Source organism: Rhinoraja longicauda, chromosome 36 (genome assembly GCF_053455715.1).
Source record: "Rhinoraja longicauda isolate Sanriku21f chromosome 36, sRhiLon1.1, whole genome shotgun sequence".
NCBI lineage: Eukaryota > Metazoa > Chordata > Chondrichthyes > Rajiformes > Arhynchobatidae > Rhinoraja > Rhinoraja longicauda.
Genome location: NC_135988.1, coordinates 1,357,071 through 1,373,672, shown reverse-complemented (window position 1 = coordinate 1,373,672; position 16,602 = coordinate 1,357,071). Strand labels below are relative to the sequence as shown.

Below are 16,602 nucleotides of genomic sequence, written 5' to 3'. Positions count from 1 at the left end.
CATGCATTAAAATCATGTCCTTGGCACCATTGTATCTCAACTATCAAATTCAGTCTTGATCATTAATGATTTTGACTTGTACGTCACTGAAAATCCACAGCCCCCCGGGAAAAAGAATTTCAAAATCTTGCAACCCCTTTAATAAAGAGAGCATACCTGGAGGAAATCTAATCAGAACGCAGACAAACCCGGTTTGACCCAGTATTTTTGGTATCTATGGGATGTCTATGAATGGTTTGTAAATTTAAATGTGTATATATTTGAGAAATCAAAGGAAAATGGGCTGATTTAAATATCAGCCTGGTGAATTACTCTGGGTAGCTTCGGCCCATCAAGTCTACTCCGCCATTCAATCATGGCTGATCCATCTCTCCCTCCTAACCCCATTCACCTGCTTCCTCCTCATAACCCCTGCAACCTGTACTAATCAAGAATCTATCTATCTTTACTTTAAAAATATCCATTGACTTGGCCTACCCAAAGAATTCCACAGATTCATCACCCTTTCTGGTGGTCCGACTATCTGCTACCCTCTCCCCCCTCTCCCCCCCCCCCCCCCCACCTATCCTTGGTGGGATTGTCCTGTGCCCTCCTCTCTTCCAGCTTTATCACCCCCCCCTGCCCCCACTACAACCACTCAAGATGGGTCCTGACCCAAAATGTTACCTATCCATGTTGTCCAGAGATGCTGCTTGACCAGCTGAGTTACTCCAGCACCATGTGTTTTGTGTTGGATTGCTCTATGGTTTTGAATGGGCGCAGAGCAGGCTGGTACACGGTAAACAGTCTACATCTACCATTACGTTGTGTTCTTCCCCGGGTCTCAAGTTGACCAGGATTTAACATGATGTGCTGGTTCGGGGATTGACCTGGGTTGTGCGGTCATTTCAGGGACGGCGGCTTGAAAAGGGAAAAGGTGAAGGACACGTACAAGGAGGAGCAGCAGAAGCTGTACAGCAGGATGATCGTGGGCAGCTACAAAGACCGCAGCCGATCGTGAAGCCACCTGGAGGAGCTGGGTGACTCATCCACTGCCAGGCCGGATGTCGAGCGGCACGTCCATGGCTGGGCGTCCGGCTCACACTAAACTCACGGGCAAGAGGCTCCCCAAGTACTTTGCTTTCCGTCTTATCAAGGAATTTAAATCTTATCATCATGCAGTGGAAAGAAACCCACTGAGACCCGGACTGTCTGTATCAGCAAGCAGACTTGGAAAATGTCTATTAACAATGTGTCTATGATTGGGGTTGGGGTAGAGTAATGAACATGACGTAGATGTACCGAGGATGAAGGGATTGTGTGGCTGGTGCAGGCTTTGCCAAGCCCATTTTCTGACCAGTTGGGACAGGTAGCCATAGCTTTGTATTTTAGCGCGCAAGGGTCTTGGAGGCATTTCAGTTGAGGAGGGCAGGTGAAGGGATGTGAACAGGAAAGGGACCCAAATACTAAACCTTTGGACGGTTGGTAGAAGAGGTGTGTTGATGGAGACTCTATGCACATGTACTCATTGTAGTTTGACACCTGTTTTAAGATATGTACTTGCATGCCATGACTTATTTTTACCCTTTAAAAACAAAATGCTGCGGTCCTGCCTTTTTCATTATAACCAGAAAGAGAAGTGTTGCCTCTCCCTCACAGGTGGCGTGACTGCAAACAGGTGTGATGGGAACTTGCTTTTGTGTTCAGCTCGCTTTGCTCCTTCAGAAGACAAAGGAAATTCTGCAGTATAACGAAGAAAGTTCCCTGCAAACACCCTTCAGTCCTGTTCCTTGATGCCTTCCCCTCAGCAGCTGATGCTGTCATTCTATTTTACACTGTGTGAACCCAAGTATCTGGATGATTTCGTTGAAATTTCACCTCAAGGAAAAGATTTTCAATTCAAGCCCGGCAACGATTTTTGTCCATCTCCCACTCAAACTTTGGAATCAGTCTTGGGCCAGTCTTCCGTGTTATTACTAGCAGGGCAGTGCTTTCACTTTGTCTTCAAGTGCTTCAAGTCAGTCTGTGAATCAAACTCGACAAATGTCAGCGTGTGTCATGATGGGATCTTGGGAGGAGTTAGTGTTCAGCCATTCAAATTTGGTTAAGAAGGCTTGGGCATTTTTGTTTGACTTCTTGGACCTATGCTGCACTGAGCTGTTAGATTTGACCATAGTTTCTCTCCCAAAATACCATGTGGATAACGTACTGCCCAGTGGTGGATGTGTTCATTGGAGTTCTCTACTGACCACTCTTCCCACAAATCTTGTGGGCTTGTGCTTCGGTGGTGGAGAGATGATGTCTGCCCTCACTACATGAAGGATGTCCAGCAGTTATGCTGCAGTCAGGATGGGCAAAACTGGTCTCAACTGAACCATAAATCCTGGTGGGAGAAGCTAGAATGGGCAATCACCATTTAAAAATAAAGGGTTGCCCATTTAAGAAAAAGATGAGGTGATTTGTTTTCCTCTCTCTTGAGGCTTTGGAACTTTCATCCTCAAAAGGTGGTGGAACCTGTCTTTGAATATTTCTGCGGTCAAGGTAGGGAGCAAGAGGATCAAAGCTGACTGTTCATAGGCAGGAGCACCAAGTTGAGGCATTAATCCGATCAGCCATGATCTTATGGAATGTTGGAGCGGGCTTGAAGGGCCAAATGGCCTACTCTGCTCTCAATTCATACGTTCTTAAATCGGTTACATGTTCAAATGCAGGTCTATCAGTGGCTTTTCTACCAGGTACCTGGTGGGGAATATTCAAACACACTGTGCTTGCATCTGTGTTTGTATCTTTCAATTCATGTTAAGTGTGACCGTAACGATGGGTGAGGGGTGTGTCCACTCAACACCTGAGTGTTGAATGGACACAAGGATTCCAGGGCGATGTACGCTGTTACTGTGCCACCTGTAGTGTGATGGCACATGCTCGTGGGTAATGGTGGAGGAGGTTAGGATGAGTGCTGAAAGATGAGCAGTTATATTACTGATAGATCCTTGGGGTTGTGGTTAACGAGGACAATGTGTTCAGATGGCCTGCATTTTGTCTTGGACTGGTGCCAGCTCATCCCCAACTAGGTGGAGCCAAGGTTCCTCATTGCTTTGCTTTTCTATCATAATTTTAACCCCCATTTGAATCTGAATTTCTGCAACAATGCAGTTTACAGTTGAGTTGAGACTTGGTGAACTAGCTGATAAAATGGGATAAGTTTTAATGAGCTTTATCTCCAATCCAAGATTGTAAACACCAGGCCACTGAAGATGGGCAAAAGAACTAGAAGAAGGTGTTGTCTTTGAGAGGGGAAAGGAGAAAATTATTGAGGAAAAGAAAAATCCAGAATTTGACAAAATACAAATGATGTGGATGGGGAAATGAGTGTGACATGGAATTTTAAGTTCAGACCAATCAGGGAAGAGGGAACCCACGACATTTAACTGGAGTGTGTTTGGATGCTTTGTCTCTTACTGTATCCATTCCTCATGGAAGCAAATGGATGATATTTTAAAGTAGATTTCAACGCCCATAATTATTTCATGTTAATTTAAAGCCATGAATCATGTTTGACACAAACATTGCCCGTTCCTGTTTCATGTGGGCCGACACATGAGGAGTTGGCCTTTCAATGATATGTTCAATTATCAGTTTCTGATCACATCCAGGAGAGATCCCAGTAGGAATGTGGACGCGTCAAGCTTTGTGAATGAATTCATGCACAATGCGCTACCAGCCCTTTTGAACCGAGTGGAATAATTTCATGAAGGGAGCTAGTTCAGGGCACCACCATTCTAGTGCAATATCTGCTCATTTTCCACTACCTACTGATGGGAACATTAATGAGAATGAACTATTTCACCGAGGCAACAGTGGAGCTGTAGTCCAGAGTCGTTCAGCTCATGTCCTGAGGAGGCTGTGTGGGTGAAGGAAGACCAGTGCCTATTGGGAGAGAGAATGCTGAGTGATGGAACTGTAAATACAAGTTGCTAATTGAACATTGTAATAAAGGGAATGGGTGATTCTTAAATGTTTTTGGAGTTAAGTTGATGGGATGAGGAGGCAAGAGGAGTAATCATTTGCTGGTGTAAAAACTTGAACAGATTGTAATGTTGGATGAAAAATATGTTGCATTTTGAACTGCATCTTTTTGTTATCATCTTGTGCATATGTGAATTCTTTACCTGTTTCTATCTAAACCAAAGGTTCAAACAGACACAGGAAGATGCTGGAGGAGCTTGGTGTGACTTCTCATTATTTCATGTAAAGGTTCTCTCTGCTTTCTATAAAGTTTGGAGTTCAGAAAACTTTGCACCACCGAGCTAGCTATCCTTCCAGGAGTTTAAAACAATCTACATATATTGTTTGTATATTCAAAAGACAAGAAGGCTGTATATGTTCCTACAGCTCTTGTACACTCCTGAAGTCCTTGATATGTTGGCAACCATTAGAACACGCATCACAAAGTCCTCATACACCCCAACAGTGTTTGAGCAGTATTTGAGTGTTATCTAGCATTCTCAGAATTACCTTTTTCGCTTCTCCCTTGGTTGTTTTTAACCTTCGGGTTCCAACTTGGAGAAGTTTCCTCTAAACAGCCCATTTGATTGAAAAGTTAAAAGACTGCACCTCCTGAGAATCCACCAGAAGAAACACAATTCTCAGCAAATCAGGCAGCATCTGTGGAGAGAAATATTGTTAACATTTTAAGTCAATGGTCTTTCATCACAACAGTTAACAGATTTAACAGAATAAAAGGATGTACGTTTAGAAAGGAGACTGATCCCTGGGATGGCGGGACTGTCATATGAGAAAAGATTGAAAAGACTAGGCTTGTATTCACTGGAGTTTAGAAGGATGAGAGGGGATCTTATAGAAACTTATAAAAGGACTGGGCAAGCTAGATGCAGGAAAAATGTTCCCAATGTTGGGGCCACAGTCTTAGAATAAAGGGGAGGCCATTTAAAACTGAGGTGAGAAGGAACTTTTTCACCCAGAGAGTTGTGAATTTGTGGAATTCTCTGCCACAGAGGGCAGTGGAGGCCAAATCACTCGATGGATTTAAGAGAGAGTTCGATAGAGCTCTAGGGGCTAGTGGAATCAAGGGATATGGGGAGAAGGCAGGCACGGGTTATTGATTGTGGACGATCAGCCATGATCACAATGAATGGCGGTGCTGGCTCGAAGGTCCGAATGGCCACCTCCTGCACTTATTTTCTATGTTTCTATGAGATGAGGAGGAATTTCTTTGGTCAGAGGGTGGCAAATCTGTGGAATTCATTGCCACAGACGGCTGTGGAGGCCGTCAATGGATATTTTTAAGGCGCAGATTGACAGATTAGATTTAAAGATTTCAAGATCAATTTATTGTCACATTTATCAATTAAGGTACAGTAAAATTAAGGTACAGCTATACTGTGAAAAGCAACAAGACACACAGCCACGTAAAGTAACATTTAACATAAGCATCCACCACAGCAGATTCCACATTCCTCACTGTGATGGGAGGTAATAAAGTTCAAGCATCTTCCTCTTTGTTCACCTGCGGTCGGGGCTGTTCAGAACCACCGCTGCCGATGATCCGATGTCCAAGCCCTCGCTCGAAGCCTCGGATGATCGAAACTCCTCGCATCGGGACACTAGCACGCCAGAAATAGAGGCAGGAATACACTGTTTGGCCCCCACCTCCTACACTGTTTTATATAGGGGCTGACTTTCACCTCAACTCCACTTTCTTATACTGACCCCGGTATCATTCTAAAAACCACCTTGCCTCACTCTTCAGCTGCTGCCCGGTCACCAGGATTACTCAGCTAATGCACGATGTATCACAGCTGTAAATCTGAAGCATGAACAGAAAACGTTGTAAATACTCAACGTCTGTGGAGAAAAACAGAGTAAATGTTTGTGCCAAATGATTCAACTTGTCAACTTTGCCCCTCTCACATTACCCCTCTAGCCTTTGACATTTCTATCCAGAGTAAAAGGTTCTGACTGTCTATCCTGTCTCTGCCGTCTCACCTTAAAGCTATGCCCTCTGCTTAGATGCAAAGCTATGCCCTCTGCTTAGATGCAAAGAGATCTGTAGAACACAGAAAAGGGAAATGGGTTGCTGAATAAATGCAACTATTAAAACACAGAATGCACATTGGGGCAACTAGTGGAGCTGCTGACTCACACCTCCACTGACCCAGCTTCGATCCTGACCTCCGATGCGATCTGTGTGGAGTCTGCGTGTTCTTCCTGTGAATTCTATAGATTTCTCCCAGATGGTCTAGTTTCTTCCCACATCTACAGATTGTAAAGGTGTGAGGTTTGTAGGTTAATTGGCCCAGTGTGCAGATGAGTGGGAACATGGGAAGAATAAAATGGACTAGGTGTAAATGTGTGTTTGTTGATCAGCACAGACTTAGTGGGCTGAAGGGCCTGTTTCCATACTGTATGAGAACTGTTGGAACATCTAATCAGCTCTGTCATATCTCGGTAGATAGGAAATTGAATGACCTTTTTATGTACCAGAAAATGTAATACAAATTTCATGCATGTATCCTTGTGGACATTCCATTGTGCGCTGCTCACGGACATGGTTTATGAAGCAGAAGTGTCCCATGCTGTCTCCAAGGCATGGTTGGGTAGACAATAAATGTTTTCTGTTGCTCAGTGCTGAACTTCCTGCATGATTGCAGTGGACTGCAGGTCGTTTGCTGACGTTGGCAGTCTGGGGGTGAGGATGTCTTGCTTTCTCCAGTTTCACAAGCCAGTGTGACTGATGTGGATGGTGTAGTCCAGATGGGGCAGGCTGTGCTTGGCGGGTGTGCTGGAGAGTCATTTGAGAGGCAGTGTACTCCTGTCACTGTTTCCCCTCGGCTTTCATGTACCCCTGCTCGATGGACCTGAGGCTGTCAATGTCCAGTGGGCTGCTCCTTCCCCATTGCCCACATTGTGTCTCAGGGATTCACACAGGCCATTTTCAAGGCAGCTTTGAGTCGTTTCCTCTGTCCACCTGGTCACCTTGCTGCGGTGGAGCTCAGTCAATGGACTGGGAGCCAGGTGTTAGGCACACAGACATTGCTGCTTGCCCCTTGCAGCTAACGTCGTGTAATCAAGGCTTGGGTGAGGACATATGGAATCAGTCCCATTTAACAACAGGTGTTAGTGAATCAAAGCCGTTCAGAGGTTTGCTGGACTCATGAACAAAGGTGAGACAGGTTGTGGTCTGCTGGACTTTAGGACAATTGTAGAGAGTTGATGGAAACAGACCCTGAGGGTCTGTCACGGGTTAGATGTGGGGAGAGGATGGTTCCTCTTGGGGAGAATTACTAACTAGAGCTCACTGTTTAAAATAAGAGGTTGCCCATTTAAGAAGGACATGAGATTTCTTTCCTTTGGAGTCTTTGGGATTCTCATTCAAGGGGCAGCAGAAACAGAGTGTAAACATTTTAAAGGCAGTGGCCAGATTCTTTATGGGTAAATGGGTGAAAGGTTCCCATGGCTAAAAGCCAATGTGGAACTGAGGTTGTGCTGAGATCAGCCATGGTCTTGCTCAGTGGCAGAATGAGTGGGCTGTGGTGGTCATAAGGAATAGTAGAACTAGGCCATTGGCCCATCAAGTCTTCTCCGCCATTCAATCGTGGCTGATCTATCTGTCCCTGCTAACCCCATTCTCCTGCCTTCCCCATAACCTCTGACACCCGTACTAATCAAGAATCTATCGCTGCCTTAAATATATCCACTGATTTGGCCTCCAAGCCTTCTGTGACAGATTAGAATTTCACAGATTCACCACCCTCTGACTAAAGATGGCCTGCTCCCGTTTGGATGTTTCTTCCAGTAATCTTGTACGGCTGTCAGTCAGCATTGGTTGCTCCTCCCGTACTCTCCGAGTCCTGCAGTCGGTCATACACAGCTGGAAGTGTCCAAAGCAGTTGGTGGTTTGAGTCTTGATTTTCAAACCCCCCTTTCCCTTAGGTGGTCAATGTCTGAACCGGAACACAGAAGGCAATGATCTTCAGTGTTGCACGAGAATGGCCCTGACCCAAAACATTACCCATCCATCTTCTGCAGAGATGCTGCCTGATCAGCACTTTGTGTCTTTCACTTTGTTACCCCAGTACTTTGTGTCTTTCACTTTGTTACCCCAGTACTTTGTGTCTTTCACTTTGTTACCCCAGTACTTTGTGTCTTTCACTTTGTTACTCCAGCACTTTGTGTCTTTCACTTTGTTACCCCAGCACTTTGTGTCCTTCTTCACTGCTGATGTCTGCTTGTGTTGAGAGATGGCTTCCCAGATCTGAGAGATGATGTGCATTTTCCAGTGTGTGCAGTGGGTCCTGATGGTCAGAAGCTGCAGTTGTGTAGTGGGCCGAGCATTGAGGATCTGTGATGCTGTATCAGGGAGTGATGCTCGATGATGACTCGTGCCTCCAGTGTGCACGGACTCCAGGTGTTTGCCAACTCACCTCTGTCGCTGAGGCTGGTCTTACCTTGGTGCTGGAAAGCAGCGTGACGCAGTTTGAATAAATACCCGGTACGACCTTTTAGTTTAGTTTAGAGATACAGAGCGGAAACAGGCACCACCGGCCCACCGAGTCCGCGCCGACCAGCGATCCCCGCACAATAACACTATCCTACACAACTAGGGACAATTTACATTTTATCGAAGCCAGTTTGCCTACAAACCTGTACGTCTTTGGAGCGTGGGAGGAAACCAGAGCCTACCCAGAGAAATCCCCGCAGGTCACGGGGAGAACGTACAAACTCCGTACAGGCAACACCCATGGTCAGGATTGAACCCGGGTCTCTGGTGCTGTGAGGCAGCAACTCTACCGCTGCACCACCGTGCCGCCCCAATGTTGTCTTCAGAATCCTTCAAAGATCCACATTGTGACTGTCTGACTACTTTAAGAAACCAGCCCCATGTATCCTTGCAGTGAGTTCTGACCGGTTGTGATGCATTGTCAATTGAAATTCTGGAATTGGCAGGAAAAAGGAAATTTGAGAATAAGCATGTAACAGTGTTTTAATGGTTACGACGTATGTAATGGGAGCTGTTGTAGAGCTGACCAGTGCTGGGTGAATCTGCAGCCACAAGTCAGCAATGTCCCCTGCCCTCACTCTCGGGGCTCAGACTGATGTGCGGGTGGTGTGGATGAGCTGTCCCACACTGATGCACTAACCCACAGGCTGAATCCCAAACCTGAACTAGGCACAACACTTGAAGTCGCACCATGCATAACTGAAAGGCAGAAAGGAACAGAGGAAAGAGTGAAAACAAAGTGTTTAAAAAATCTAGCAGAATTGCTGGAAAGGTTTACTAGGTCTGGCTACAAGTTGGAGTCTTTTCAGACTCAGTCTGAAGAAGGGTCTCGACCCAAAATGTCACCCATTCCTTCTCTCCAGAGATACTGCCTGTCCCACTGAGTCACTCCAGCTTTTTGTGTCTATCTTTGGCTCATGGACTAAGGTCAATCCAACATCTGTCCAGCTGCAGAAAGCTCCCCACATGTGGCATCTGTCCAACATCTTTTGTTCAGATTTCCATATTTTTTAGTGAATATTTCGTTTTCTGGAATAAATAAAAGGTCTTTCAACAGCTTCAAATTACATTTTCTGCTTGGAATATTTACGTGACAAAATTCAAAAGCACACTATAGGAATGGGCAGCAATTGCACCAGGGGACCAGCTGGGAAGGTCATTGAGTAGCACGGACAGCGAGGGTGCTGGCTGGCACGGCAGGTGTGGGGATGGTGTGAGGTGGTGAGGCTGGTGTGTGAGGTGGTGTGGGGCTGGTGTGTGAGGTGAGGTGTGTGTGAGGTGAGGGTGGTGTGAGGTGTGGGGCTGGTGTGTGAGGTGAGGTGGTGGTGTGCGGCTGGTGGTGTGAGGTGGTGTGCAGCTGGTGTGTGGGGCTGGTGTGTGAGGTGAGGTGGTGTGGGGCTGGTGTGTGAGGTGATGTACGCCAGTTGACACACACACTGCCCTCCCAGTCCATAACCTGAGGGATCTCAACACCATTCCAATGCTCCCCTGCTTCTTGGCTCCCCTGCAGTGAAAGTTAAGTGAATCCTTGGAGCACCTTCTTTGTTTGCCTGGCAATATCCTCCCACCAAAGCTGGGAAGGTTGTGTCTCTTTCCAGAGCCTGATGTCGGGGAGCGGAAACGTGGCCACCCAACACGACCAAGTGGGTGTAACAAGTGCCTCAGTACTGGGGCTGTAGGCCTGGCACAGACCACTACTAATGGTCTGTTTGTCCATCCAGTGAATGTGGTGGGCTCTGCAGAGGTATCATTGGTGGCATTTCTCCAGTGCTGTGAGTCGGCTGCTGCAGGTAGACAAGACCTGAGGCATCAAGGTTGGCAGGATCATGCTGCCCACCCCATCATCAGTTTGGTGCCAGATCTGACCTGCCAGTCTGCAAGTAACCATTAAAACACTTTTCCTCAACCGCCCACCAGCTGTGATGGCACATTGAAGAAGTGGGTGGAGTTCAGCATCAATGTCTTGCGCTGTTGAGCTGGCTCCACAGGTATGGGACGTGGTACATGTCTTCAAATGTCTTGTGAACCTTCATTGTTGGGGGATATAGTGGGAGCAGGTTGATAGTCCTCCTTCACCGTGTGGGTGCTGAGTGCAAGGCCCACTCCCTTGCAGTTTCAGTGAATGTCTCAGCTGTGGCTTGGAGCTTCTACACAAATGCAAGTGTCCTCGGCACTCAATGGTTCAATGGTGGTTTATTGTCACCTGCAAAACACAGTGAAATTCTTTTTTGAGTCACCAGATTTGGAGCCATTTCCTAAGTTCTAAAATCCGTTCCGTGTGCTAGGTCATAGAAACATCAAAAATAGGTGCAGGAGGAGGCCATTTGGCCCTTTGAGCCAGCACCGCCATTCATTGTGATCATGGCTGGTCATCCACAATCAGTAACCTGTGCCTGCCTTCTCCCCATATCTCTTGATTCCACTCATATGGAGCAGTGCCCCAGGTCGAGAGCCTTCAGACTCACAATTGATGTGATCTTCACCACTTGGCTTTGGAGGGGAGGATGCTCCTCAAACTGCAGAGCATCTTGGACCATACAGCTCACCTCCTCCATGACACACTGGTCCTCTAGGTTTGGGCGACTTGATTCTGGAATCAGACTCTTAGACAATAGACAATAGGTGCAGGAGTAGGCCATTCCGCCCTTCGAACCAGCACCGCCATTCAATGCGATCATGGCTGATCACTCTCAATCAGTACCCCGTTCCTGCCTTCTCCCCATACCCCCTCTCCCCATACCCCCTCACTCCCCATACCCCCTCACTATCCTTAAGAGCTCTATCCAGCTCTCTCTTGAAAGCATCCAACGAACTGGCCTCCACTGCCTTCTGAGGCAGAGAATTCCACACCTTCACCACTCTCTGACTGAAAAAGTTCTTCCTCATCTCCGTTCTAAATGGCCTACCCCTTATTCTTAAACTGTGGCCCCTTGTTCTGGACTCCCCCAACATTGGGAACATGTTTCAGACTCATCAGTCTGAAGAAGGGTCTCGACCCGAAACATCACCCATTCCTTCTCTCCTGAAATGCTGCCTGACCTGCTGAGTTACTCCAGCATTTTGTGAATAAATACCTTCGATTTGTACCAGCATCTGCAGTTATTTTCTTATACTGATTCTGGAATATAGTTGAACAGTTCCCTATTACTTCTGAAAAAGAGCTTCACTCTCGCAGGCAGCTTGTGGAGATGAGGTGCAACTCTGAAGCAAGAATGACAAAGGTCCTGGCTGAGGCACAGCCTGGAGTCACACCAGTCTTCACCGACGTAGTTCCGTTGGTTCATTACTATGGCTTATATGCAGTTGTGGAGCAAGGGTCACTAATTCCTGCAGACAGCCGATTGATGAAGCCAAGGACTTTAGAGTTTGAAGAAAACAGTGGAAAAAAAAGCTGCATATTTTTCCGTGTCATTGTTGATACAATACGATAGAGCTTTATCCCAGGAGGGAAATTGGACTGCCAGCTGTCAAAAAACAAAACAAGATACATGAAACATGAAATTAAAGTGACGAGTGGTAAGTCCAGGATTGGAGATGTGCAAAGATTGGGGGGGAAGGAGGGGGAGGAGGGGGGTCAGTCTACCCCACTACAGAAGGGGGAGGGGTTGTACAGTTTGATAGCCACAGGGAAAAAGGATCTCCTGTGGCGTTCGGTGCTGCATCTTGGTGGGACCAGTCTTGCTGAAGGTGCTCCTCAGGTTGACCAGTGTGTCATGTCAGTGTGAGCTGTAGTGTCCAGGATGCTCCCCTCCAAACCCAAGTGGTGAAGATCACATAAATTGTGCATCTGGATGGGCAGAATCTGTGCTGTGATTTGGGGAGCAGGCATTTGGACAAAATTCTCATAATGCAGTAAATAGCAGGGGGGTTCCTTGGCAGTTACCACAATTAGTCAGGGTCACAGAAACAGGCCCTCCAATCCAACTCCAAGATTCCCTATCCAGGCCTGTCCCATTTGCTTGCTTTTGGCCCATATCCCTCTCAACCTTTCCTGTCCATGTACCTGTCCAAATATCTTTTAAATGCTACCATAGTACTTGCCTCAACTTCAGTGCCCTCCATAATGTTTGGGACAGAGACCCATTAGTTATTTATTTGCCTCTGTACTCCACAATTTGAGATTTATAATAGGAAAAAAATCACATGCGGTTAAAGTGCACATTGTCAGATTTTAATAAAGGCCATTTTTATACATTTTGGTTTCACCATGTAGAAATTACAGCTGTCCTACACACACTCGGGACAATTTACATTTATACCTAGCCAATTAACCTCCAAACCTGTACGTCTTTGGAAGGGCTATGATGCAACCTGACAGGCTGCTTTGTGTGGTACATCCATAGAAGTTTGTAAGAGTCATTGGAGACATGCTGAATTTCCTGAGTCTCTTACGGAAGTAGTAACTAAAGAAATTGCAGAGACTATGGACAAGTATTTAGTCCCTGTCTTGGTGGTAGAAGTCACTAAAGCACCTTGGTGGAAGAAATCACTTGGGGAGAGGAGTTGGTAGCATGGGGCATGACCTGATCAGTTTGCCCAACATCTGTCACTGGGTTTGTGCTGCACTAATTTAGCCCAAAATACGGGATGTCCCGGCTAATACGGGATAGTTGGCAACCCTAGGTGTACCCTTGCCACGGGTCAGTTGGCTCTCCCTGAAAACAACCTGCTCAGCACAGCGTTGCTTTCTGGAATTGCCAATCTTCCATCTGGACTACATCATTCTCCTCAACTTGGCTTGTGCAACATCCTGGAGCTCACCTGCTTTTTCACATCCTTTGGGAAATTCATCCATTGGTTCATCATTGGTCATCATACCAGTAAAATACTCAAAGATCACTAATGAATTTCAAAATCTTCCTTTACCTTGAACTGAATCATGTCCATTCTGCTTGCCCTATCACTTTCTAAATAGCCTGGTATTTAGTGGTATGATGACCAGTGTGGACGTCACCTCCAACGGGACCCCACCACTGGCCACATCTTCCCATCTCCTCCCCTTTCTGCTTAACGCAGAGACCGTTCCCTTCGTAACTCCCTGATCCACTCATCCCTTCCTACCCAAACCACCCATTCCCCAGGTACTTTCCCCTGCAACCGCAGGAGATGCAACACCTGTCCCTTTACCTCCCCCCCCTCGACTCCATCCAAGGACCCAAACAGTCTTTCCAGGTGCGGCAGACCTCCTCCAACCACATCTATTGTATCCGCTGTTCCAGATGTCAACTTCTCTATATCGGACTCCAAATGCAGACTAGCCGATCGTTTCGCTCAACACCTTCGCTCAGTCCACCTTAACCAACCTGATCTCCCAGTGGCTGAGTACTTCAACTCCCCCTCCCACTCCCAGTCTGACCTTTCTGTCATGGGCCTCCTCTAGTGTCATAGTGAGGCCTACTGCAAATTGGACGAACAGCACCTCATATTTCACTTGGGCAGCCTACAGCCCAGCGATATGAACATCGTTTTCTCTAACTTTAGATAGTTCCTCTTTCCCTCTCTTCCCCTCCCCCTTCCCAGTTCTCCCTCTATCTTCCTGTCTCCACCTATATCCTTCCTTTGTCACGCCCCCCTGACATCAGACTGAAGAAGGGTCTCGACCTGAAACGTCACCCAGTCCTTCTCTCCAAAGATGATGCCTGACCCGCTGAGTTACTCCAGCATTTTGTGAAACCAGGAATGAGTAGGTTAACCTATGATGAGCGTTTGTCAGCACTGGGACTGTACTCGCTGGAGTTTAGAAGAATGAGGGGGGGACCTCATTGAAACTTACCGAATAGTGAAAGGCATGGATAGAGTGGAGAGGATGTATCCATTAGTGGGAGAGTCTAGGACTAGAGGTCATAGCCTCAGAATTAAAGGAGGGAAGGAGGAGGGGGAGGGAGAGAGGAAAGGGGGGAGAGAGTAGGGAGAGAGGAATAGGAAGGGAGAGCATGGGAGGGGAGTAGAGGGAGAAGGAAAGAAGGGAGGAGGGGGAGGGAGAGAGCGCGGGAGAGAGTTAGGGAGGGAGAGGGGGAGTAGGGAGGGAGAGGGGAGAGGTTGGGAGGTAGGGAGGGAGAGAGTAGGGAGGGAGAGCGCGCAGGAGAGGGCAGTAGGGAGGGCGAGGGGAGTAGGGAGGGGAAGAGTAGGGATGGAGGGGGGGAGGGGAGTAGGGAGGGAGATAGCGCGGGAGATAGAGGATTAGGGTAGAGGAGGAGCTCTGCACCATTCGCCAGGGCATTGTGACGTGTGTGTGAGACGACCAATGGCGATGCGCAGGGCTGCGATCCCTCATTAGCATGCGGCCGCGGGCCGGGGGGTTTATAAGGCGGCGGCGGTGGCGGCGCCATCTCCACCTGCGGCTCCATCTCCAGGTCTTGCTCCACCTGCGGCTCCATCTCCACGTGTATCCCGCCGCTGTATCTCCATCCAGCAGCGTCCACGACTCCGCTCCACCTGCATCTCCAGCCCCGCAGAGGCTGCACCTGGACCTGGACCTGCGGCCGCAGCCGCGGACATGCCGGACGACAAGAAGGGCGCCCCGAAGAAGGGCGCCAAGAAGGCGATGAACAAGACGCCGGTGAAGGGCGGCAAGAAGCGCAGGAAGGTGAGGAGGGAGAGTTACTCCATCTACATCTACAAGGTGATGAAGCAGGTCCACCCCGACACCGGCATCTCCTCCAAGGCCATGAGCATCATGAACTCCTTCGTCAACGACATCTTCGAGCGCATCGCGGGCGAGGCCTCCCGCCTGGCCCACTACAACAAGCGCTCGACCATCAGCTCCCGGGAGATCCAGACCGCCGTGCGGCTCCTGCTGCCGGGGGAGCTAGCTAAACACGCCGTGTCTGAGGGCACCAAGGCGGTCACCAAGTACACCAGCTCCAAGTAGAGCCGCCACCGAGCGCCCACAGGCAAGGCCAGGCAAGGCCCGTACACAGGCCAGGCCAGGCCCGCACACAGGCTAGGCCCGGCCCGGCAAGGCCTGTACACAGGCTAGGCCCGGCCCGACAAGGCCCATTCCCTCTAGTTTCCCGGTTGGATGTTTCTCCGTGTTGCAGCGGTTTTGGGAGCACGGTTATGCAGTGATTGGTTGTGTTGTGTTGCGTGAATGCAGATTAATCACAACAGCTTTTACTCAATGTTTATTGTAACCACTGTTCATTAAATTTAGTGCCTCTTTTCTCAAGCCCGTGTTGTCAATTGGAGGCGCTTTGCACCTTGCAGACAGGCGGGGGACGAGCGGGGCCCAACATGAAACATAAGAGGAACAAAATAGGTGCCGTTCGGCCCTTCGAGCCAGCACCACCACAATGTGATCATGGCTGAACATTCAAAATCAGTACTGCGTTCCTGCTTTCTCCCCATATCCCTTGGTTCCTTCAGCCCTCAGAGCTAAATCAATGACTTGGATGATGGGATTAAAAGTACCATTAGCAAATTTGCCGATGATACAAAGCTGGGTGGCAGTGTGAACTGTGAGGAAGATGCTATGAGGTTGCAGGCTGACTTGGACAGGTTGTGTGAGTGGGCGGATGCATGGCAGATGCAGTTTAATGTGGATAAGTGAGGTTATCCACTTTGGTGGTAAGAATAGGAAGGCAGATTATTATTTGAATGGTGTCAAGTTAGGAAAAGGGGACGTACAACGTGATCTGGGTGTCTTAGTGCATCAGTCACTGAAAGGAAGCATGCAGGTACAGCAGGCAGTGAAGAAAGCCAATGGAATGTTGGCCTTCATAACAAGAGGAGTTGAGTATAGGAGCAAAGAGGTCCTTCTGCAGTTGTACAGGGCCCTAGTGAGACCGCACCTGGAGTACTGTGCAGTTTTGGTCTCCAAATTTGAGGAAGGATATTCTTGCTATTGAGGGCGTGCAGCGTAGGTTTACTAGGTTAATTCCCAGAATGGCGGGACTGTCATATGTTCAAAGACTGGAGTGACTAGGTTTGTATACACTGGAATTTAGAAGGATGAGAGGAGATCTTATCAAAACGTATAAGATTATTAAGGGGTTGGACATGTTAGAGGCAGGAAACATGTTCCCAATGTTGGGGGAGTCCAGAACCAGGGGCCACAGTTTAAGAATAAGGGGTAGGCCATTTAGAACAGAGATGAGGAAAAA

General features: G+C 47.9%; 2 protein-coding genes across 2 annotated transcripts in view; both read left to right on the top strand.

Annotated features, from left to right (window-relative positions):
• The window catches only part of gpat4 (glycerol-3-phosphate acyltransferase 4), a 111,239-nt gene extending 101,541 nt beyond the window's left edge, over window positions 1–9,698 (top strand). The window contains exon 12 of the mRNA XM_078429008.1: window positions 892–9,698. Coding sequence (XP_078285134.1) covers window positions 892–1,000 — 109 coding nt within the window. The 3' untranslated portion in view covers window positions 1,001–9,698. The remainder of the gene's footprint in view (window positions 1–891) is intronic.
• A 5,103-nt stretch (window positions 9,699–14,801) lies between these two features.
• LOC144610192 (histone H2B 1/2-like) lies at window positions 14,802–15,584 on the top strand. Its single transcript, XM_078428758.1, has one exon. It carries the CDS (start codon window positions 14,997–14,999, stop codon window positions 15,369–15,371), a length of 375 nt encoding a protein of 124 aa, XP_078284884.1. The 5' UTR covers window positions 14,802–14,996; the 3' UTR covers window positions 15,372–15,584.
• The last annotated feature ends 1,018 nt before the right edge of the window (window positions 15,585–16,602 follow it).